General features: G+C 33.3%; 1 protein-coding gene across 1 annotated transcript in view; it reads left to right on the top strand.

The window, feature by feature from the left end:
* Positions 1-25523, top strand: part of DARS1 (aspartyl-tRNA synthetase 1) — a 72989-nt gene that overhangs the window by 15407 nt on the left and 32059 nt on the right. The window contains exons 4-5 of the mRNA XM_031960020.1: positions 6239-6341; positions 24190-24292. Of these exons, the coding sequence (XP_031815880.1) occupies positions 6239-6341; positions 24190-24292 (206 nt within the window). The remainder of the gene's footprint in view (positions 1-6238; positions 6342-24189; positions 24293-25523) is intronic.

The following is a 25523-nucleotide window of genomic DNA, read 5'->3' as shown; positions in this document are numbered from 1 at the left end:
GTGTAGGAAATGTCCTCTATCAAAATATATCAACCTTACACAGTAGTTTTAATGAATGGTTTAAGAACTGAGCAGTTAAGTAACTTTCTCTGGGTCACACAAGTAAAACAGTATGTGTCAAAAGTAAGACTTGAACTCAGGTCTTCCTGATGATAAAGATCGGCCTTTGTCTAGCACATTGTGCTACTTTTTTAAGCTGCCATTATTTAGTTGGGTTTTTGTTGTTCTGTTTTTTTTGTTTGTTTGTTTTGGTTTTTTTTTACTAATTTTGTGATATCAGCAGTGTTAATATCTCCTCATAAAGTTATTGATGTCAAGCCACTTACATATTTTTTACCATGCATATTTTTTGACTGTGACCTTTAAGAAATTCTCCATAGTAGTCTACTTAACCTATTGGGGGGGATGGGGAAGGAGGGTCATTCCCTAGTTTGGGTTGTTTTTTGTTAACATATACATAACTAGTATGACACACAAGCTGTCCATCTGTATCTTTCATTCTCACTGAATTACCAGTCTACCTATTTTCTGATCTACCTTCTGGGTAAGATATTTTTGGATATATGTTGTTATTGATAATAAGTTGAGGCATAATTTTACACACACTATGTCTCTGTGTTGCTCTAAGTTATACATAATCTTGATTCTTCAGGGATAGCAATATTTCATGATTACAGCCAAAAATTAGAATAACTAATGAGAGGTAACACTTTCTAAATGTTTTATATAAATTATCTCATTTGAGTTTCATAACAATCATTGTGGAACAGGTTTTGTTATCTCCATTTTACAGTTGGAAAAATTGAAACCTTAAGGCAGAGATTTTCCAGAGTCACATAGAACATAAGTATCTAAAGTAGGACTTGAACTCAGGTATTTCTGATATAGAACAAATAGGAAATGATTAAGAGAGGGAAGGTACTAAAATTAAGAAGGGGGTGGGAAAGTCTTCCTGTAGAAAATGGAAGTCATTAGGCAGAGGTGAAGAAGGGAAGCATTCCAAGCATGGAAGATAGCCAGAGAAAATGCCTGGAGTTTAGGGATAGGGTGTCTTGTTCATGGAACATCCAGGAAGCCCCTGAGTGTATATGACAGGGAATAAGATGTAATAAGATTGGAAAAGTAGGTGGCTAGGTTGTGAAGAACTTTGAAAGCCAAATTATTTTTGTTTTTGATCCTGAAGGTAATAAGAAATCATTGGAATTCACTGAATGGGGGATAACAGACCTGTGCTTTGGGAAAGTCATTTGGCTACTGAATCAAGGATGAATTGGTACAGGGAAAGACTTGAGTCATGCAAATGTATTAGCAAAACTATTGCAGCAGTTCAGGTATGGGGGCCTAGAACAGAGTGATGGTTGTGTCAGAGAAGGGGATGTATTCATGAGATGTTGCAACAGAAAAAAATTAATAAGCCTTGACAACAGATTAAATAGAGGGGAAGAAGGAAGGAGAGATGGTAAAGAATTGAAGATATCACATCACCCAGGTTACAAACCTGGATAGCTGAGAAAATAGAAGTATCCTCTGCACTAAAAAAATACCAAATAAAGGTATTTGGACATGTTTATTTAAAGATACCTGATGAAGATCCAATACAAGGTGTCTAAAAGTAGGTGGAGATTTGAGATCAGCAGTCAATAGGTTGAACCAAGATGGGGACATTTTTTAATTGTTGGCAAAGATACTATGTCATTGAACGAAATAGAGAGAGAACGAGAAGAGGATCCAATATTCTCAGTAAAACAGGCAGTTTTCAGCTGAAAAAGTACCCCAGGGATGGTATGGAGGGGAGGTGGGAAGTTTGAAGAGGAATGAAAAGGTTTGGAAGAGCCATCATGCAGAATAGTATAATGAGTTGGTAAGGGAGGCTTAGTAGATTGTCTATCACAGAGAGGCCCCATTTGAGGTTATATAACATAAATTTGTAGTAGGAACCAGACAGATTGATTGTGCCGTCTTCTTCATCTTCATTCAGCAGCACGTGTATAGGAGCAAAGATGACAAATGATGGGAGTGATCCAAAGCGGCTTGACTGGGTATAATTGGCAATATGATATGGGGGTTAGGGATTCAAAAGGACAGTATAGAGCTGTGTTGGTTTATAAAAGATGAAGATGGGAAGAAGAAAAGTGCAAGAGAGTTGAGGGAAAGTAGGTTAAGATTTTATGATGCAGGTGAATGGTAGGATTTGGTAAGAGGAGGCAGAGGAAGGGGCAAAAATTTGGTAGATATGATCAGAAAAGAGGATTTGGGAATTCTTGAACATGAAAGATATATTTGTGTATGGTTGCAAGATAGAGAGTATGACTTTGTTATGTGGCTAAAGTGGAGAAGAGAAGTAGGTCATGGGAAGTGAACTAGTTGAACAGAGTGCTTGAGTGTTCTGGTGAGAATTAGTATGTATGTCAAAGTCCTATAGTATGAGGATATACTTTGAGCATCTCTTTTATTGGATCTTATTTTAAAATTTTGGATTAATACTCAGAAATGATAGTGCTCTGTAGACCAAAATCCTATCAAACAAAATAAAGCAATTCATCCAAAAAGTATTACCCATGACCAAGTTAGATTAGACCAAAATATAAGCAGGTTCAATCTTAGGAAGACAGTCACTGTCAATTAGCCATGGTCTTGATAGTCATAACCCACTATCCCACCTTCATTCCTGCCTTTTACAATACTTAATTCCTTTTCAAAATTCAACCTACGTGCTTCTTCCTTTAGGAAATTTTTCCTGATGCCAACAGTTGCAAGTACCTCTTTACCTTTTCCCTTTAAAATTTTTACCCAATATTCATTTGTAGTATACTTATTTCACTTATCTTGTGTAGCGGGACTTGCCTAAGGACATGCAGATGACTCTAAATATAGTACTCTCCTGTCTTTGTACTATCCTGCTATATGTTAGGGTCCTCTGCAGTGCCTGGCGCATGATAGATACTCTGATGCACTTATTGTTCAGTAGCAATGTTAATGTTTTTATCTAGTAGTAAAACCCTAGCAGGTACTGAGGAAGATCCAGGCTGTTGTTCTGCTCCCAGATAGCAGTGTTTTCTAGAGTTATTGCTTTTCAAGTTATAGGAAGATTAGTGTTTTCTCTTTGAGATTAGGGTGGAAAAAATTTAATTCTGCTTTGTGCTTTTCATTAGAGGAAATTTATAATCCAGATAAAAATACATCGGTTTGTTCTGTTGGTTGTATTCAGGAAAACAATAAGTTTATTAGAGGTTATCTTGCCATTCCTTTGTTCACTTAATGCCTCTTAAATTGTATTTATTATCACAAAGTCATATTCAGAGAGTTAAAAGAAACCTTAAGGATCAAGTAGTTCACATTTTCACTTTAAAGATGAAGAAATTAAGAATTGGAGAGGTCAAGTGACTTGACCAAAGCTGATTAGTTTACAGAGCAAATCTCCTTGATTCTAAATTTTTGTGTATGTTATGGTCTGTGTTCTCTCCATCCTTTCCTCTCTCTCAACAACCTATTTTCAAAGGTTACTGAGGTGGAACTGAATGTTGCAAAACTGAACCCTGTGTAATTATAATGACAAAGCTCAAGTCAGAGAAGAGGATTTTTAAGAGGAGTCTTGAGTTCAGGGGGTAATTGGTGCAAAATATTGTCAAACTAGTATTTGTTTTGCTGAATCTCTTTTTAAATCTTTTTTATAAGAGATGGCCTTCATTTCTAAAATATATAGAGAATTGACACAAATTTATAAGAAATCAAGCCATTTTCCAATTGATAAATGGTCAAAGGATATGAACAATTTTCAGATGAAGAAATTGAAACTATGTCTAGTCATATGAAAAGGTGTTCTAAATCACTTTTGATCAGAGAATACAAATTAAGAAAACTCTGAGATACCACTACACACCTGTCAGATTGGCTAAGATGACAGGAAAAGATAATGACAAATGTTGGAGGAGATGTGGGAAAATTGGGACACTGATGCATTGTTAGAGGAATTGTGAACAGAGCCAATCATTCTGGAGAGCAATTTGGAATTATGCTAAAAATATATATATATATATATATCAAATTGTGCATACCCTTTGACTCAACAGTGTTTCTACTGGGCTTATATCCCAAAGAGGTCTTAAAGGAGGGAAAGGGACCCAAGTGTGCAAAAATGTCTGTGGCAGCCCTTTTTATAGTGGCAAGAAACTGGAAAGTGAATGGATGCCCATCAGTTGAAGAATGGCTGAATAAGTTATAGTATATGAATGTTAAGAAATATTATTGTTCTGTAAGAAATGACCAGCAGGATGATTTCAGAGAGACCTGGGAAGACTTACATGAACTGATGCTAAGTGAAACAAGCACAACCAGGAGATCATTGTACACAACATCAATATTATACAATGATTAATTCTGATGGGCGTGGCTCTCTTCAACCATGAGATGGGTCAAACCAGTTCTAATTGTTGAGTGATGAAGAGAGGACTATGGATACTGAGTATAGACTACAACATAGCATTCTCATTGTTGTTTGCTTGCATTTTGTTTTCTTTCTCAGACTTTTTTTTTTCCTTCTTGATCTGATTTTTCTTGTGCAACAAAATAACTATATAAATATGTATACATATATTGGATTTAATATATATTTTAACATATTTAATATGTAAAGGACTACTTGCCATCTAGGGGTTGGGGTGGAGGGAGGAGGGGAAAATTTGGAACAGAAGGTTTTGCAAGGGTCAATATTGAAAAATTACCCATGCATATGTTTTGCAAATAAAAACTTTAATTAAAAAAATAATACTGGATGGCCTGTTGAAGAGAGGAGGTGAGAGAGAGATATTCAAAAATGAAGCTCATATAAAACCAATATATCAGTAATGTTTTTAAAGTTTTTGAGTAAGTAACAGGATGTTGCCCCTCCTCACCCCGATGACAGCACTGTTCTTTCCTCTCTCTGTTTTTTCCCCCCACTTCCATGTTAATATCAGTATCTGTTATTCCTAGTACTCTATTCCAGCTGCTCCCAATTCTTATCTCTGTCATTCTATTCTCTCTGCTTTTCTTTTTTATCTTTTCTGAATCATGTTACTTCTCCCATGCATCTTTCTAGAGAAACTTCTGGCCTTTTATAGACATTGTCAGCCAGTCCAGATGGTCCTATCCCTCTGGTCAGCAACATGATAAGAAATCATATAATGGGGATAACCTCAGCTCTTCTTGGAAGTTATCATTGTAATTTGTTGCTCCATCTCATTCTGTTGCCAGAATCTTGAAGTTTGGAATTGCATTTCTGAATTCTCTTGACAGTTGAAAATTCCAGAAGTCTGGTCTCCAGATAAATAACATTTTATTCTTTGATTATGGAATGTATTAGTTTTTCAGCACAAACCATTAGAGTAAGGTGATGGTAAATATATCTTCTTACCAGTCTCACTCTTTTCATTTCTTGCCTTTTTTTTTTTTTTTTTTTTTTTTAACAGTCTGGAGTTCAAGGTGACTCTTAAGGATGATCCTTGTTTTTATGTATCTAAAGTTTCTCACATGATAATAATGAGGCTTTGAGTTAATGAGCTAATCTTGAGCCCGTGCCACAAAGTGTTTTCCCATTTTATGATTTTCTTTTTTATTATTTTAGTGTATAGATTAGAAAACATAGAAATGTAGCTTTGGGGTAATGAATTGGTACAAATATTCCAATTAACCAGGTATGGTCAACTATTTAAGTAGATTATATCTGTAATTGAGATTTGATTTTTAGCCTTTTATAGTTAACTTGAAGAGTGCCATCCTTTTGGAAGATTCAAGAAATAACTTTTTGATATGCTAACTATAATCAACTAAGTATTTAGAACCTACTATGTGCCAGGTAATAGGGATACAGAGATAAAAATTATGTAATCCATGTCCCCAAAGAAGCTTACATTTTATGGGAGGAAAAAATATGTATATTTAAACTTACGTAAACCATTCAAATAACATTTAAAGCAAATACAAGGTAGTTTGGAGAGAGAGAAAGTATTGACAGCTCAGGAGAATTAGGAAAAGCATATAGAAAGTACACGGTGTTTGATAACTAATGCTTCTGCTTTCTTTTATCAAGGTAGATTTCCTTTTAATAACTTGCATATTTTAAATTACTTGTTAATGATGTAATGAAAAGCTTTTTTTAAAAGTAAAGAAGAGATTTCTTTATGCTTAGGCTTATTTTAAAAAGAAGACGAAATAGTAGTTTGATCTAATATACCTGCATTGTTTCTATTTCTTTATTCAGGAAAGCAGTGTTTCTTAGTACTACGTCAGCAGCAGTTTAATGTCCAAGCTCTGGTGGCTGTGGGAGACCATGCAAGCAAGCAGATGGTAAAATTTGCTGCCAAGTAAGTAAGCAATTATATCCTGTTGTCAGAGTAAACAATGGTGGGAACCAAGACTCCCAGGGGTTGGGACCATTTTCACACATTAACATCAATGCATCGTTTGTTTTAAAATGTAGTTATTTAAATTGTCAGTTCACTATTGCTGAATACATTAAACTTACAAAAGATAAAATAGAACATAGACTTGAAATTCATTTGGAAGTGCTGAAGTAGCAGCTTTTCAGAGACAGCCCACACTGACTTTCAAACTCAGTAATAAAAAGTCTGGCAGCTTCAGCATCACAGAATAACTTCATTTTCTTAGATTTGGATTTTTTTTTTTTTTTTTTTTTTTTTTTAGCTTGAGTCTTTATAATTGAGCAACAGGTTTTTCAAACTAAATTAATAAAAAAATTTTTTTTGAAAGGAAGGAATATTGCAGGCAGTTTCCTGAGTTAGAAGAAAGTAAAAAAACTACTACAAATCTCATTAGTTTTATCTTTGCCATCATAGTTTGTATTTCCTTTTGCCAGCTCATGGAAGACTAAAGAATTTTAAAAGGAAGAAAACTGCGTGTGTGTGTGTGTACATATATGCTTTTTTTTTTTAAGTAGAGAAATAGTTTCTTTCATTTTATACACACACATATACTATAGACTTAGGACCTCTAACCTACAGTTCATTTAGAAGCATACTTCATTGCTTTGTTTAATTGTGACTCCAAGTAAGAAAAGATTTCTTTTGTAAATTATGAACCATACATTGTCTTGCATATATATATGTGTTCCATGCGTTTGTGGTGAGTTGGAGAAGTTGTGTATAATGGTGGATAGGTTTTTCTTAGTTTTTCTCCCATGCAGCATGCTTTCCTTTTCATATGAAAGTATCCTTTTTAATCTGTAGCCAATTTGTGCTTATGAGGATGGGTTCAATACAACAAACATTTATTAAGCACCTACCATGTAGTGAAGCATTGTGGTTTTTGTTGTTGTTAATTGTTGCTTGTTTTTGTTGTTAAATCTCAGAACAAAGTCCTGTCCTCAAAGATCTTTTAATTAGATTGGATACTCCACTTCACCCCGCAAAAAAAAGATTTTTGACACTAACAGACTAATGAACCATTAGCTTTTATGTGGTATAGATATATTTTGAATCCTGTAGAATTATTTGTACATTTCTAACACACCTAAAAAAAAAAGGAGAATGATTATAGAAGCAAAATCTATGTATATGTGCATATAAACATTTTTACATACAGATGTATACATATAAAATACACATACAAGAAGCAGTGTGAAGTAATAGACAAAAGCTGGTCAGGAGTCAAGAAATCAGGAAGGACCTGGATTCAAGTGAGGTCTCTGACAAAAACTGGATGTGTGAATCTGGGGATGTCACTTAATGTCAAAGTGACACAGTAAATCTAGGCCAAAGTTGCAAAGATACTAATCCACTTTGGATGAAATTCTTCACCCATTAATTCTGTATATTCAGAATAAGTCTACATACAAAACAAAGCAAGAATATATATAAGCACTTATATGCATGAACATATTTTATTGTGTGCATATGTGTATATACATGCATGTATGTACTTTTTTTTAACTTGCATTCAATCCCTAGAAAACTAATGGGGAAAAGAACCAATTAATTAATTTATATTTAAAATAGCACAGAACTTAGGTTGGTCTTCTTATCTGTTGCAAAAGTGGTGAAAAAGAAATGTTCCCCAAAAGATCTTTAAAAAAAAAATAACTTCCCTTGATTTTCATTCTCCCCCCCCCCAAAAAAAAAAAAAGTTTTTAAAATGTATTTTTAGTGTTCATTTTTTATAAATTTTGAATTCCAAATTCTCTTTCTCCCTTCCAGACCTCTTCTTAACCCTTGAAAAACAAGCAATATGATGTCAGTTAAATATGTGAAATCATGCAGATCATTAATTTTAGTAATTCATTCCCACAGAAAACATTTTGGTTTGTAGATGAATTAAGAAAGTACATTCAAAAATCTTAACATTACTTTGAAAGTCATTTTACTGTTAGTGAAATATAAATTAGGTAGTCATACCACATGATACTTTATAAACTCATTAAAATGTATGTGTTCAAATATACAAAGCTAATTTAATAAAATGTTCATTAACTCTACAAGCAACCACAATGACAAATGACTTTGAGCCATTTAGAAAAGTTTTAGTATATAGCCTGATAGTTTTTGAAATGCTCAGTTCAGGATGTAAAAATCATTTTAAAATGTTATTAAAACCTTTATTAAAAATTATTCTAAATTGTAGCATAAGGAATTTATATATAGGGAAAATTTTTCTAAGAATGATTTTTATTATTAAACATTGGCATGACCTATTAGACTACAGTAGTTGTTTCTCTAGTGGTCTTTCACAATTTGTTAGAAACACACTTGACACTGAAATTCAGGTGTCAAGGAAAGTTTATTATAGAGAGTCCAGAGGAATTGGGTGTTTTTGGCCAAAAGCAAACTGCACTCTTTTCTAAGAAGAGAGAGCACTGAGTACAGAATCAAGAGAAGCCTTACATTGTTAATTCAAAGCATTTCCCCACCTGCTCCAGAGAATGGATTGGTTCATTCCCTTTTGGGTTACATCATCCCTTACATGTTTCTCCTATGCATGTTCTCCTTCCTTAGTCATACATCCCATGTTCTAATTTTATGAGGGGATGTGTCAGCTTCTATGCATATGAGGTTTATTAAGCAAACACAATGAAGATCCAAGGGCAAATTGATCCTAATGGGTTTAAGCCAATTTCTAGCCTAGACCCCATTATCAGAATTTTATAACTAAGTTAGTTTCTTCTAGAAACTTATTGATCCCTGGTTCTTAATATCTTACATTACCTTGAAGCTTACAACAAGCTGTGGAAACCTAACTTTTTAATATTTCCTGCAAATTCAGTAGACTTTTATTATCTCTTTGGTATGTTTTAAATACGGTAGTGTTTTAAGGTTAAGAGATAAATATCTTTTAAGTTTATGTCCAAGATTCCATGATTCTTTATCTTAAATGTAGACTGTAACATAGTATAAGCTTAATAGTGCGTTTGCAGCTTGATTTTTATGTTTAAGGATAAACATTTAAAAATAGTTTTTTAGTAATTTTGTATTTGTTTTATACAATAACATATTGGAGGGTATTTTAGACATGTGAACAGACACTTAAGCACTAGGTATGCAATACAAGTCATGAAACGATGACAATTCAAAAGAAGCTTAACATTCTAATTGAAAACAACAAGCATATATATAAATACAGAGAATAAGCATAAAGAGAATAAATACAAAGTAGTTAAAGATAGTTTTGGTGGGGTAAGGGGTACAGAGCAAAAGCATTTAAGGATAATAATGGAAAGACAACTTCAAACTGAAGAAAAATGGAAAGTAGTGCAAAAACTATTAAAAGAAACTTTTTTCTCCATAAAGGATATTAACTTCACTATGTATCCCAACATCACAGTGTCTGAGGTGCTTAAAAAGGAACTAGAAATCACATTTAAAAAAAAAAAATTGGAAAAGGCAGCCAAATTGCTTCAACTATAGAAAAGTAGTTTTTGTTTAGAGGTGCTGGAGAGTTATGAAAGCATTGAGGGACCAATTTATAAGCTATAAGGAGGAGAAGATAGCAGTAGCTAGAAGGAAAATAATCTTATGCTTTCAGTACCAAAAAAGGTAAGCAACATTAATCACTACCAACTTACATGCCTACTATTCCAACTATAATACATTTTTTTGATAGTTGTCTTATTCATGAATTAAGGGCATCCTCAATGAAGAACAAGTAGGTTTAGCAAATGGTATTCAACAATGGTATTGCGTCTTTTCCATCTCACAACTGGCTGAAATGTGTAGAGAATTTGAAACATCATTGTACTTATTGATCGATTTTGAAAAAGTATTCAGTATAGTAAAATTCCCTTTTATGGGTTGGAGTACAAGGTGTCTTACATTACTACAAGTATTCAGGATTCTTTGGAATATGTAACAACAGAAATAAAACTATTCACCCTTTGATAATAAACATTGAGCAAAGCCTGAAACAGAGTTGTATGCTTTCCAGCACTATTTGTAACTGTGATAGATGAGATCCAATGCAGAGTCTAGGTTAAGGAGAGATTCTCTTTGATTGATCCTTTAATCAGGGGTCCTCAAACTATAGCTGCGGGCCAGATGCGGCAGCTGAGGACAGTTATCCCCCTCACCCAGGGCCATGAAGTTTCTTTATTTAAAGGCCCACAAAACAAAGTTGTTTTTACTATAGTCTGGCCCTCCAACAGTCTGAGGGACAGTGAACTGGCTCCCTATTTTAAAAGTTTGAGGACCCCTGCTTTAAATGCTCCCATTTGCAGATAACATAGTATTAATTTCACCATCCCTCGTGATATTACAGAATCTCCAGAAAGAGATCTGTAATTAGTTAAAGGTGGGTCTATCCAGTCACATAGGAAAGAAAAAATGGACAGTAGGTTGTTCATATTTCAACATTTATCTGTCTAGGTGGACATCTGATATAGCACTTGGTCAATAAAGTATATACAGAACAGATAGATAATAAGCTGGTTTCAAATTAAAAAGAAAAAAAAAAGGATTGCTTTTGGAAACTGCAAACATACAGAGCCATACTTTTATTAAACCTGAGCATTCCATAACAGTGAAAACCCATCTTTTCAAGCCTTGTGTTGCTGTATAATAGCAAGCCCTGGAACACCACTCTGATGAATATCAAAGGACAGTGGAAAGACATAAGGAGTATGAAGAAAAATAGTAAAGAAAGAGAAGATGGTCACTCGACAAGAATAAGGAGTGACAGATGGAAAGTTAGGGTGCTCTGCCAATTTGTTTACTTGTTTTAATTGTGTCTTCAAACTTCATTAGAGATTTTCTTGGCAGAGATATAAGAGTGGTTTGCTATTTTCTTCTCCAGCTGATTTTATAGATGAGGAAAGTAAAATAAATAGGATTAAATGATTTACTTAGGGTCACACAGCTAGTGTCTTAGGCCACATTTGAACTCAGGAAGGTGAGTCTTCCTGACTCCAGGCCTGATAGTCTATTAATTTGCCTATTTGCCTGCCCACCCCATCAGTACTCTCACCATAAGCCAAAAAACAAAACTTGCATATTAGGTGGACTTCTTGCATTGACCTTTTGGAAGGAGATGGACAAGACGGGCACAAATAAGTGAGCTGTGACCTGTGTCATTGGAAAGAACTTTTGATGTAAGATCACAGGGCAGTTTGAGTATGTGAGAGAAAGGAATCTCCTAGCAGAACTGTGGCAAAGTAATGAAGACTTGAATGTTACATAGGGCTCTGTGGAGTCGTTTTGTGTGACAAGTTTAATGTGGCATTTGAGCTAGTTGTTTAGTTCTTGAACTCCTTTGGTGTTGGTGAAGAGTCAGGTTCATTTTTATGTTTTTACCGCTGCTGCCTGCATAGTGCCCATTCCATAGTAGACACTTAATAAATGCTTGCTAATTCTCTGTGACTATTGGTCGCAGTTATTAAGCATGTTAAAAAATTTTGACACTTTAAAGGGAAATTCACCTGATACATGCTGTCTGTAATTTTAGAAAATTGTGATAAGTTAAAGTCTTTATCTAGACCAGTTACATCTCTCTCCCAGGGTAGACAGCTAATAAATGTTTGTATTGGTCAGAGAGGGCAGAGGACGAGATCACAGACATGTGGAATACTACAAATCCTTGGGCTTCTTAGAAAAATAACTCAAAACCTGTAGCTTCATGACATTGGCTTAGAGCAAAACAACATTTTTCATAGGGTAAAGTAAGGCCAGATTTGTCCCCTGACTCCTTAATTGGTATTAGTGAAGTAGTAGTATTCCTGAGGAGCTCTGCCTTTACCAGAGGTGTGTTAAAGTAGTTAATGCAGAGAGAAGAATGTGCAAAAAAAGTAGAAAAATCACTAAACTGATTCACAATTGGGTTCTATTCCAAAGTTTTATTATTTCTTTCCTGTGTCATAGAAAGTAATCATGTAGCTTTCCTGAGTCTTGTTTTCTGTAAAGATTAGAAGTTGAACTTGCTTGTCTCTAAGATCACTCCTTCTTTGAAGAACTGATTCTATAAAAATCTTGTTCATAAGGATTATCTGCTCAGACCTGAATCCCGATTTGAACTTAAAACACCCTGCTAACCACTAGCCCTACTTTCAGCTTAGCCCTTATACCCAATATCCTAGGAATGAACCCTTGTAGAGACTTGACTTGATAACTACTTCTGCAGGTGTTGGAGCCCCTGCCTTTTCACCAGAAACAACTACTGAAGAAAGGAAAGGTCTTTGCACTGAAGTCCTCGGCACTGTCAAATGATTCAGCATTGAAATTGGATATGGTCTTTTCAGTTAAATAACATTAACAAAGATGCATTACCATCTGCTTTGCCCCTATACCCTAGGGACCATGGGACCTTTCCATATGACTTATAACTGAAACCTCTACCCCTCTTACAATATGAACTCCTTGACAGCAAGGACTCTTATTTTTCTCTTTGTGTTTCCAGTGCCTGGCACAGTGTTTTGCAACTAGGTGTAATTAATAATTTTTGTTCATATATAGAGGATTTGAGAGAGAGAGAGAGAGAGAGAGAGAGAGAGAGAGAGAGAGAGAGAAAGTGTGTGTGTGTGTGAATATAAAGTGCAGTTTTATATTATAAAAGCTTAAAAAATTTAAATAAGAGTTTTGGGGTAACCGGTATTGTATTTACATAGTATTGGTAGAAGTTCCTCTTTTTAGCACACAAAAAACAAGAACTTTCATAACTTATTGTGGTCTAAATGTATTAGCATACAGGTTTTTTCACTATTTCTTAGCTTCTAATGAGAAAGAACAAAGAGTCTGATGTTTTAATCCAAACCACTGAGCTTTTGATTTACTGGATTGTTCATATGCTCTTCATTTATTGAAGCACTTTTGTTGATTTGGCAAATCAGTCATTTACAGCATCTTTGTGAATCAAATCCATTTCTTTTGTTGTTGTTTGTTATGAGCCAGAACTTGAAACAAGGTGTTAAGTCACTAGAGTTGGTAGAAACAATGCTTAGGTTTACACCTTTGAGAGTTCACACATTAGTTCATATATTAGTTAACAAGTTTGGGAGATTTCAGGATTCAGTATGAGACATCCAAGTTTACACCTCCCACAATCCCACTCTCTCAGAGGAGGAGTCAACCTTTGGGTTCACACCTTTAAGAGAGCATATATAAAAAGCTCTCAGGCTCAGCAAGAGAGAGTTGGAGATATTGAGAGTCACAAGTCAGTGAGGAGACTTCGGGAGATTCACAAGTGAGAAATCAGTTGGGAAGATTGAAAAGTCAGAGACTGCAGTCAGGCAAAACAAATGATTCAGAAGAAGTGCGGCTGAAGTTGACAGAGGAAAAATAAAAGATTGGATTTTAACTCCTGGCGATATTTGAGGGGTGATTATTGATATGAACTGAAACTAAGGCTGCCTCCAGAAACCTCCCCGAGAAACCTGCTCCCAGAGAGAACCATCATATTTTTAAAAAGAAGAGAACACTACAGTTGTTGTTTTTGTTTTTCCCTTTTTTTTAAATAAAGCTTTTTATTTACAAAACTTGCATGGGTAATTTTTCAGCATTGACCTTTGCAAAGCCTTCTGTTCCAAATTTTCCTTTCCTTTCCCCTACCCCCTTACCTAGATGGCAGGTAGTCCATTGCATGTTAAATATGTTTAAAATATATTTTAAATCCAATACATGTATACATATTTATACAGTTATCTTGCTGTACAAGAAAAACCAGATCTAGAAAGAAAAAAAACTGAGAAAGAAAACAAAATGCAAGCAAACAACAACAGAGAGAGTGAGAATGCTATGTTATGATTGACACTTAATTCCTACAGTCTTCTTTCTGTGTGTAGATGGCTCTCTTCATCACTGAACAATTGGAAGTGGTTTGAATCATCTCATTGTTGAAGGGAGTCACATCCACCAGAATTGATCATCATCTTGTTGCTGTGTATAATGATCTCCTGGTTCTATTCATTTCATTTAGCATCAATTCATGTAAGTCTCTCCAGGTCTCTCTGAAATCATCCTGTTGGTCATTTCTTACAGAACAATAATATTCCATAACATTCATACACCATAATTTATTCAGCCATTCTCCAATTGATGGACATCCATTCACTTTTCAGTTTCTTGTCACTACAAAGAGGGCTGCCACAAACACTTTTGCACATATGGGTCCCTTTCCCTCCTCTAAGATCTCTTTGGAATATAAGAAACACTGCTGGATCAAAGGGTATGCACATTTCTGAGCATCGTTTCAAATCGTTCTCCAGAATGGTTGGATCTGTTCACAGTTCCCCTAACAATGCATCAGTGTCCCAGTTTTCCCCCATCCCCTCCAACATTCGTCATTATCTTTTCCTGTCATCTTAGCCAATCTGACAGGTGTGGAGTGGTATCTCAGAGTTGTCTTAAATCAAATCCATTTCTAACCCTAAAGCATTGCCATTTCTTTTTTCTTTTTCTTTTCTTTCTTTCTTTCTTTTTTTTTTAAAGACAATTGGCATTAAGGGACTTGCCCAGGGTCACACAGCTAGGAAGTATTAAGTGTCTGACTTCTAATTTGAACTCAGGTGTTCCTGATTCTACTGCACCATCTAGCTGCCCTTTGCCAATTCTTCTTTAAGAATTCTTTTATTTGAAAGTGGATTATTACAGATATATCTAATATTTTTAATATTTTGGTTCTGAACCACTAATATTTAATAGTATATTTGGGTGTTTTTACATATATAAAAATCTGTTTGACAGATTTGCTTTTTTTTTTCCTGAAAAAACATGAGTGCATAGATGTTAGATTTAAAAGTCCATTGCCACACTTTAAAAATTCCATTTCATTTGCTGTCCATTTTGTTAATGTTAAGCAATAATTTTAGCATCTATTTTTGTTTTAGTAAACGTAGCTACATGTATGACAGAAAAAAACACTACTATGACTGTTTTCTGCAGTAATTAAATATAGGAGTAATTATGGAAAATATTAATGGAATCAAAAAAGTATTTTAGTTTCAGTGCCTTTACCAGCACTAATAACAAACATTTGTGGGATGCCATCAGTAAAAATGATAATATTGTCTTTATATGGATTTAAAAATTTATTGAAGGGTCAGCTAGATGGCACCATGGGTAGAGTACTACCAGTCTTAGTCAGGAGATCATGAGTTCAAATCCAGCCTCAGACATTTAACACTTCTTGGGCAAGTCACTTAACTTCATTTTCCTCAGTCTCCCCCAGGGAGGAAAAAAAAATGAGTTAGAAAAACATTTTAAAGTACTTAAGCTCATATATAATATAAAATGAAGTTCTTAAGTCCATATATATATAGCATTACATATAATGGAGTTTAAATTTTTAAAAAATCTCCTTAAGAGAATATTACTGTCATAATAATACTCATATTCACCATGATTTGGGATTTTTTTCTCTCAGTATTGGTGATTCTCCACCCATTGTTCTGTAGTATATATTTAATGTCATTTTTAAGATGGTTGATCTCAAGTATTATGGTAGGTCAGACTTTTTTTCCCCTCCATGTAACAATTAATTGACCCACATAGGATCAGTAACAACAAATATTCTTCTATCCATTTTCTTTGTTCCTATTTGATTGAGTTCTTACTTCTACATCTTTTTGTATCTATTGTATACACTCCCCAAGCTCCTAACAAGTACATTATGTAAAAACTTAATGTTATTCATTTCTATTATTTCTGAATATTCCTAAAAGGATTTTTTTAAAGGAGTATATCCATTGCCACTACCACTTACACTTTAGGGTGAATATTTTGTAAACTTCCTCCTCCTTCCCACTATTTTAGAAATAATTATTGTGGGTTTTATAAATTTACTATCCAAGGCTTGGTATGACAAGTCTTCATCTATAATTCAGTTGTCACAAACCAGTAACACAACTTAACTTTTAGAAGGTTTTTCAGACTAAACTATTAGATAAATTTGTTTTTAAGGTTCATTTTGAATTAAATAATAATGCAAAACTTAGCAATTTTGTTGTGATCTTTGGACTTGCTTTTCCTTGCTGAATTTTTTATTATAATAAAAGTACTTGAATAATGGTATTAGCAATTTCCTTTTTTATATATCTTGTCTGTCTCTCTTTTTACCATAACCTGAAGGGCAAATTACACCCAGTCACTAACCAGTTATTCAGAACCTGTTTTGGATATGAAGGGGAATAATGTTCGATGAGGCTGCAAAGATAGGTTGGAGCCAGATTGTGAAGAGCTTTACTAACTAATCACAAAAGTTGATAATTTATCCTAGAGTCAATAGGTACTCTGTTGTTGGAGTTGATGGAGAAGGGGAATCAATTGGTCAGCTCTAAGCACTGTCTGTCCCCCTCTGACAAGAATAAGTAGGATAAAGTGAAATAGATAAAGACCTTTGAAGGTCTTCCAATCTGATACTTTATCTAACCTTTTCTCATATTTTCTCCCTTCACATACTGTATACAGTGCTTCTGTCAGATTGTATGCTTCATTATCCCCCAGATAGATATGTCTTTGGTCTTTTACTTCTTTGATCTTACTGGTTCCTTTGCATGGAATGCCAAAACAATACCAAAAGTGTATTTGCTATCTGAGTACAGATCTTATTAATTCCATTCTTCTGAATGCTAGGAATATGATTTTTAAAATTATATTTAAAGGAATTTTACTTGTAAAACAATCTATAGTGTCCAAATGTTTTTATGATAAATTTTGATTAAATAACCGCCTTAATATTTCTATTCTCAATGTATATCAGGCTTCTGTAGTGGACTTGTAAATGAAAAGAAGACAGAATCATAGAACATGTACTTTGGAAGGTTCCTTGAAAGTTATTTAATCCAGCTTTCATTTTACAGATGAGCAAAATAAGATTAGGAGAAGTTATAGTCACAGTGGTTAGGATGACAAAACTAGAAATTCTGGTGTTTGGATTATACTTGCCAATGGATTACAATTTTATGTATATATCATTACCTTTATCTTGCATCTTTCAAACTTTATAGTAAGTACTTAATGAATGTTTTCTGTATTGAATTGAATTTTAATTTCAGGAATTTTCATTGAAGTACCTTAACTCATTTTAATTTAGACAGTTGATATATTTTAGGGGGATATATGAGACTAAAGGAAACATGAAAGATAATGGACAGAAAGTGGAAATATAATTATCTGCATAGTAAATTATCTACCTTTCCCCCCTTTTCTCTACATCCTAATATCTGCTGTAGGTGCCTCTTTTGTAGCAAAAACATATTTCCAAGGGTTTTTGAGTGACTCTTTTCAACCACATTGGATAAAGCCAGTTCAATTTCTCTCAAAGCCTCTTGAGCTTCTTTTGTAAGCTGGTGTGGTGAATTTAAAGCAGTGTCTCCCCTTAAAATGTCATATAAGGGTTGCAATTGATTGGTAGCTAAGCCGAGCACTGGATGCATCCATTGGATATCTCCTATTAATTTTTGGAAATCATTCAAAGTATTTAACTTTTCTGTTCTTAAAGACAGTTTTGTAATGTAAGTGCCTTAGGATGTATTTCATATCCTAAATATTGAAAAGGAGCATGCCTTTGAATTTTTTCTGTAGCGATATGAAGTTTGTAGTTTCTTAGCATTTCCATGGTCTTTTGTAGACATGCTTCTAACATTTGTTCTTCAGGTGCACACCCCAAAATAGCATCCATATAATGCAACAATATTACCTTTGGAAATGCTTTTCTCACTGAAGTAAGAGCAGTAGCAACATACATTTGGCACAAAGTAGGGCTATTTTTTATTCCCTGTGGCAAAACTGTCCATTCATATCTTTTATAAGGCTCAGCTAAATTAACACTGGGCACTGAAAAGGCAAATCTTTTCATATCCTCCTTATCTAGAGGGATAGAATAGAAACAATCCTTGATGTCTATAACCCAAATCTCTCAATAGTTCTAAATATATAATCTTATTTTTTTATAGCATTTTTTTTATAGAGGATTTGCTTTGTTACCTCAGTGACAAAATAGCTTCACCAGGACTTAGAAAAAACTGTTTTGTTTAGAACTCTTCTTTTGTAATGAATTTCCTTATTGACAGTAGTGGCCCTCTGTGATATTTAAAAGCAGAGAAAATCAAACATCTGTACCTCAGTTTTACCAATTTTCTACCCTTACTTTCCTCAGAGGCCATCTCTCTTTTTTACCTTCCCTTTCTCCTCCCTTAGGAGCAGCTAGGTATACAGTGGATTGAGCTTTGAATCTGAAGTCAGGAAGACTTACATTCAAATTCAGTGTCAGGGACTTAAATAGCTAGCTATATCACTCTGGGCAAGTCACTTTACTGTTTGTCTCAAGTTCCTAATCTGTAAAATAAGGTAGCGAAGGCCAACCGTTCCAGTGTCTTTGCCAAGAAAATCCCAAATGGGGACCTGAAGAGTCAGGCATGACTGCAACAACTGAACAATAACAAAAGTCCTTCAGGCCATTGTTTTCTTCTTTCTCTCTTTGAACCAACTTCTCATATCTTTCAGCCACAGAAATATGTTCACAGCTGGCTTTAGTGTTATCCCTGCCAGTATTTGTTTTAACCATCTAGTAGTACCAGTTAGGAAGATATTAAAGGCTAATTTCAAAACTATGATGTCATCTTTGGCTTTTACTTTTCATATGTTATTGGTAATATTTTCCACTTAGATTACCTCCCATATACTTTGTATATATAAATTTTGTATGCACCTAGAAACTTACATGTTATCTCTTTTCCTTACATGTCATCTCTTGATGACAAGGGATGTCATCATCTTGAGAGCAAAAATATTACTTAATTATTAAATGTTACTATTTTGCTTTTCTTTGTGTTCTGAGCAGTTAGCATAGTAAGCCTTAATGCATACATGTTAATTGATAAGTCTGGAAGTTATCTGCATAAAGATGATTGTTGAATCCATGGGAACTTTAAGATAATTATGAAGAGAATATAGAGAAAGAAAATAGGTCTCAAAGCCACAGCTATATAGAGCAGAGAAGAAATAGGTAATAGTAATTGTTAGAGACTTCATTGAGGACTGCTTAAAAACAGACATTGGGATTGGGGATTTAAAGTTTTAACATTCTTAGAGTCTACTTTCTTGAGCATAAACAGAAAATCATTCTGAAACATCTAGTTTGTTAGGCAAGCAAAAATGATCCCAAACTGTTCAGTTTCTGGATGGGAAAGGTTAAAAATTTAGAAATCAAAAAGAAGTTTTTCTATCTCTGAATAATCAAATTAAGTCATTTATAATGGTTATCATTTATATCTATAAATATATACAAAGATCAAATACAATCATAAAAATTGTTGCATAAAATAATGAGCAAAATAACCTGGCAGAGTTAAAATACTGCTAATCCCTACTCTTTGGTAAGACAAATAAATACAGATTTTAATGCAAATATGAATGAAAAAAATAAGAAGCATTACATTCATATATATTAAATTCCGTTTTCCCCAATGCTTCTCTGTTAGAAAGGAAGAATATTTCTAGAAGATAGTACAGTTATTCCTTCCATATCATGACTTTCTCCATCTCATTTTCAATATATCACAAGTCGCTGTAAGAAATGGAATAGGAATATTGGTCGAGTTTTCTGAAAGCTACAGATGAAGCCCAATAGACAATACAGAGCTGATAAGAGAATACTTCACCCAGGTTTTACAATAAGATATTCTAAAGATCTTGTAAAAGAAAAAGAACAAAATTCAGACTTCTTCTCTGTTAAAAAGGGAAGGCCAGAAAGTTTTACACAGATTTTCCAGATGAGGGGGGGTCTCCATGCCCTTAAACTCTTACAATGTAGAAGGGGTAACTAGTGTCTTCTACAATGTGAAGCTCACATCTTGACTTAAAGGTTGCTTTTGGTATATTTCAGTGATTCAAATATTAAACCAATATAAACTTTTTTAGATGAATATTTAACAACCTGCCATTTGGGAAACAACTTAGTGGCCCAACTAACCAGTCTGTCAGGGCTTATAGTTTGGAAAATATTAAGCCTAGAAATATGTTCATATGAAGAATCTAATAGACCATAGACATTTTTCCATTTCTAGCTCCTGTTAAATTTCCATTCCATTTTAGGTCTGTTATGGTTATAAACATTAATATGTAGTGCTGATTAATTTTATATACATATACATAGAAGCATTTCTACCTTTAAAGAGCTTTCATTGGAAATACAATTGCTAATATAAATTTCATATTTAGAACATCAAAATATAGGGAAAAACATTTATATGTTAAGCTATCGGTCCACTATTAAGGTGTATATTCCCAGCCATGTTCCTATCATCTAAAAGGTAAAATTATTTTAATATACTTAGTAGGTTATTACAAGTGACCTTAAGTGTATTTTTTATTTGTGAATAGCATTCCTTATTGATGTGATTGTTGTCAAATAGAAAGAATATCATTTTAGAACTTCAAGTATTTGAGAATTTCTCCATAAAGTCTCATTAAATCTCAATATGAAGTCAACTTTTAACTATTTTTTTCAAATGATTCTTAATCTAATTGAACAATATGTTAATGAAAAAATATACTTAAATAATTATATTTAAGTGTTCCTTGGACACTCTACTCCTCTTTTCACTTTATTTGATCAAATTTTTTGAAAGATCTACTTTTATATAATTAGAATGAGCATATAAATATGAAGCAACTAATTAGATTACTGAGGAGAAATAATATGATTCACATGGAATCTTTAAAGAATAGAATATTTATCTACATTTCCAAAAAAATGGTTTAACTCTTTAGGTGAAGTTGTGTGAGAATAGGAAATAGAGTTCTCTTTCCAAACTTCTGTTTCTCTTATTGTCTTACATTGATATCATTTGACAGTTATTGTTGAAGTATCAAAGTTCCATTTTATTTTTCTTTGTCAAAAAGTTTCAAATATCTTTATTTTGGTTTGGGGTTTTTTCCAGAATAATTCTCTAAAATCTAGAGACTTTTTTTGGTTCTACAATAGGCATTTTTTCCTTACTTTGGGTTTCTTTATCTTTTTTGTATTAATTGCTGTAGTTAGTGATTAAAATTGGGTTAGTTTTAAAAACTGAAGTCACAAGTATTTCTCACTTATGTGTAATGAATGATTGCTTATATTACTTTTATTTTTTTGTTTTCCTTTGTCTCTAAATCTACCCTTTTAAATTCAATATTCTATTAGTTGGCCATCTTAATGCTAAAAAAACAGGATGACCATCCCTTTGTGTAGCATATAGCTGGAGTACAAAAGTATATCATAGAAATTGAATACTTTTAGCATATGTGGTATTCCATCCTGAGAATTCCCAGGTATCCGTCTACAAAGAAGGAAGGCTATCCCTTGCTATTATAAGGGCTAGGTTCAAAATGCTGGGATTAACTGTTATTTTCCCTGGGTGAATTATATACTTTTATTTAATGTTCTCTAGAAAACATATTTGACCTGATAATGACAAGATATATCAGAATGGTGATCTTAAATAGGGTAATTAAAGCCTCTGTAGGCAAAAATATAGATTAATAAATATCAATTGATCTCTTAAATTGTTACAGTTTAGAATGCTGAAAATTGTTAGACCAGAGAAAAGATTGCATGTTCAGAGGGAAAAAAGCATTACTAAATTTCTCTTCAGAGAAAAAGCAGCAATTGTCTCTATAGCCTTACGGTTATATTAAATAGAAAATCTTACTGGATACAAATGTGTCTTTTCAGTAACAATGATCCTGTGAGGTAAAGTGAAACTAAAATAACATTACTATTTTTTTTATATGTAGCACTTAACCATGTGTCAGGCTCTGTGCTGAGCACTTTGTAAATATCTTACTTGATTCTCACAACTCTCCTGGGACATAGGTACTATTGTTGCCCCCATTTTATAATTGAAGAAACTAAAGTACATAGATATAATAAATATAATTTATTGTAATCATCAAAATTATATAATTTTATTATAATGATGATTATATCTAAAAGATGCTCCACTTATGACATAGTAAAACGTCTTGTTTCCTTGTGTTTTTGTTTTGAAAACTACACAAAGCTAAGGTAACTTTGCCTTTTTCTTTTATTTCGCTAACATGTGTTATAAAATTCTGTGAGCATTAGTAAAGTAAGATCTAATGAAGTTTTTTTTAAGGATAATAAATATTTGAATTGTCTACTTGGTAGCAGAGAAAGAACCTATATCAGGACAAGATGAAATAAAGAAGAGAAAAGTAGTGATAGTGGGGGCAATTGAAAAAGATTGGGAACATTGATCACTTAGTTACAGAATGCAAAGAGCAAGAGATAAGTGACATGGTAAGTCTTGGTGCTGAGGGAGAAGCAAGTGAAGTGGGAGGTTTGAAGAGGGAAGAGAAGAGGTTTGGAACAGATACTGTAGCAAGTGGAATAGAAAATAAGTTCAAGAGGAGTAAGAATATTTACTTCTGATAAGGGTCCATTTGTGATTTGCTAGTATAAATTTGGGGTGTAGCCATTCAATATGGTTTCAAGATTTCCTCTCATTCTGTTGAAATAGCATGTGATTAGATTTCAAGAAAACAGATAGTGAGAGAAATCTACAGCTAAGATTGATACCACAAAAAGGGAACAAAAAAATTCAAGAGCAAAAGATAGTATATATGGAGTTGAACTAATTCTCAAAGAGATTTGAAATTTAGAAGAAAGGATTGAAGGGATATTAACCTAGAAAAATACTAGAGGTTTGGAGGGTATATAGTAAGGCCAAAAAGTAGAAAGTATAGTACTTATAGATAATGACAAGAATGATATGACCATCCCTTTGTGTAGCATATAGCTGGAGTACAAAAGTATATCATAGAAATTGAATACTTTGAGGAAGAGAAAATAAATATGAGAGAACTTCATCATGTATGTGCAAGATTCTTAGAATGAGTATAAGAGTTGAGAGAACAACTGTGACTAAGAAGCTCAAGTCAAGTTGATCAAGGACTTAACACGTGGGCTTTTGAAACAAAATCCAACTTAGTAATCACTGCCACCATGCTATTAAGATCCATGCTGCCATGGACAGCATCCTGTATTACAGAAGATTTCTATAGGAGAAAAGAGAATCAGAGAAAAAAGGCAGGACAGGACACACAGCTGGACTTAAAAATAGAGCTTCCTACACTCTACTTTGTTCTTCCAGAACCTCAAGAAGTCAGAACTACAGAAATCAACCCTGTAGCACCAGCATAGTCATTCTTTAAACTGGAGGTACCAGTGAAAGTATTTCTATCCACCTAGGATTTAAAAAAAAAAAAAAAAAAAACTTAAATGAAAAATTCAGGGGAGACCAAAAAAAATTTCCAGTAATAAAATCTGTGGCATAAGAAATCTATACACAAATGAGCAAAATATCAATAAGGTGAATTATAGAGGGAATATTGATACCATTTGGTATTACTGAGATATTGTGGGATAAAATTTTGATTGAAATATTTTTAGATTTTTTTTTTTTTTTTTACTGTTTTTTCTCCTGGTGTTTTTATCTTACATTCACTAAACTTAAATTGTTAATTTAACTAATCAGTCAAGTTATTAAAATAATTAAGGATATCGTATAGTCACTAAATTATGATATCTGTGAAATTATCTGTCCAAGGATGATGACTTATATGAAATAATGACTTATTTTAATAGGTTAATAGACTGTCTACTCTAATGTAGTAATCTATAGAATACTACAGCCTTTAAATACTTTTTTTTTGATGGTAGGCTTCCAAATAAGTATGACACCTGATAAAAATTTAAAGTTAACTATTTTATTCACAGCATCAACAAAGAGAGCATCGTGGATGTAGAAGGTGTTGTGAGGAAAGTGAATCAGAAAATTGGAAGCTGTACACAGCAAGATGTTGAGCTTCACGTTCAAAGGGTAATGGTTTTTGGTTTTGTTTTTAATGAGGTTGTAGGGGAGGGGATGTTTAGAGAGAGCGGAAGAAAAAAATTTGGAATTCAGAATCTTAGAAAAATAAATGTTGAAAATTATCTTTACGTGTAATTGGAAAAAAATACTATATTTTTTTCTCTCTCCCATGATTTTTCCCTTTTGCGCTGATTTTTCTCTCCCAATGTGTGCTAAAAAATAGCCAATAAAATAAAATGCTATTACTGGAAAAAAAAAAAAAAAAGGTCATACACTGAAATAAATTTAAGTAAATTATTAATAATGTATGTTTTCAGTAGAGTCAATATGTAATAGTATGAATCTACAGTTTTTCCTCATCACAGGAAAAAAATAAAGTAAAAATCTAGATTTTTTAAAAAATTAATATGAAGAAAACATTTTATTTTTGCTTTCCCAAGCAGTGATTTAGTTTTGTGGATTAATGATTTGTACAATTAGATGAAGTTTAGTTCAGTTTATTGTTTAATTGTCCTCTAATTTTTTGGGAGGGCAGGTGGTGACTCAATGAATAGAAGGCTGAACCCTGAATCAGGAAAACTCATCTTACTGAGTTCAAATCTAGCCTCAGACACTAACTAGCTATGTGACTCTACCCAATTTGCCTCAGTTTTTTCATCTGTAAATGATTTGGAGAAAGGAATGACAAACCATTCGAGTTATCTTTGCCAAGAAAATCCAAATCCCAAATGGAGTCACAAAGAGTTGGACATAATTGAAAAATGACTGGATAAGAAAAACAACAATCTTTTTGGATCATTAAATTTTAAAGGGACATAATCATTGATTTCTGTAAAAGGACAGAAGACTACAAAATTAAAGTAGGGAATCTTTCAGATGAAAATCATTTTAGAAATAAAATACTTGTTATTAATTAATCCTCCCCTCACCTCCTAATGATCCCCAAAATATAATTTCATTTATTTATGATGATTTGACAGTGGAATGGACTGTATGACCAGAATTCATTATAATGAATTGCTCTACTAAATTCTTGTATGCATTTAGAATTAGCTCATCATTTGTCTCCTTTTATTTATTTAAATCTCACTTCTTTTTCTAAATTTATAACTGAATAAACTGTAAATTAATCATTGAGATAAAGAAGGGGTCTAATGCATAGGTCTACATATCCAGTCCAAGATATCCCACCTTCCCAAAACAATATATTTGTCATAGTTAATGTTTTCAAAACATAAGG

Source organism: Sarcophilus harrisii, chromosome 3 (assembly GCF_902635505.1).
Source record: "Sarcophilus harrisii chromosome 3, mSarHar1.11, whole genome shotgun sequence".
In the NCBI taxonomy this organism is placed as follows: domain Eukaryota; kingdom Metazoa; phylum Chordata; class Mammalia; order Dasyuromorphia; family Dasyuridae; genus Sarcophilus; species Sarcophilus harrisii.
Note: the sequence above shows the minus strand (reverse complement) of the source record. Positions and strands in the feature narration are given on the sequence as shown.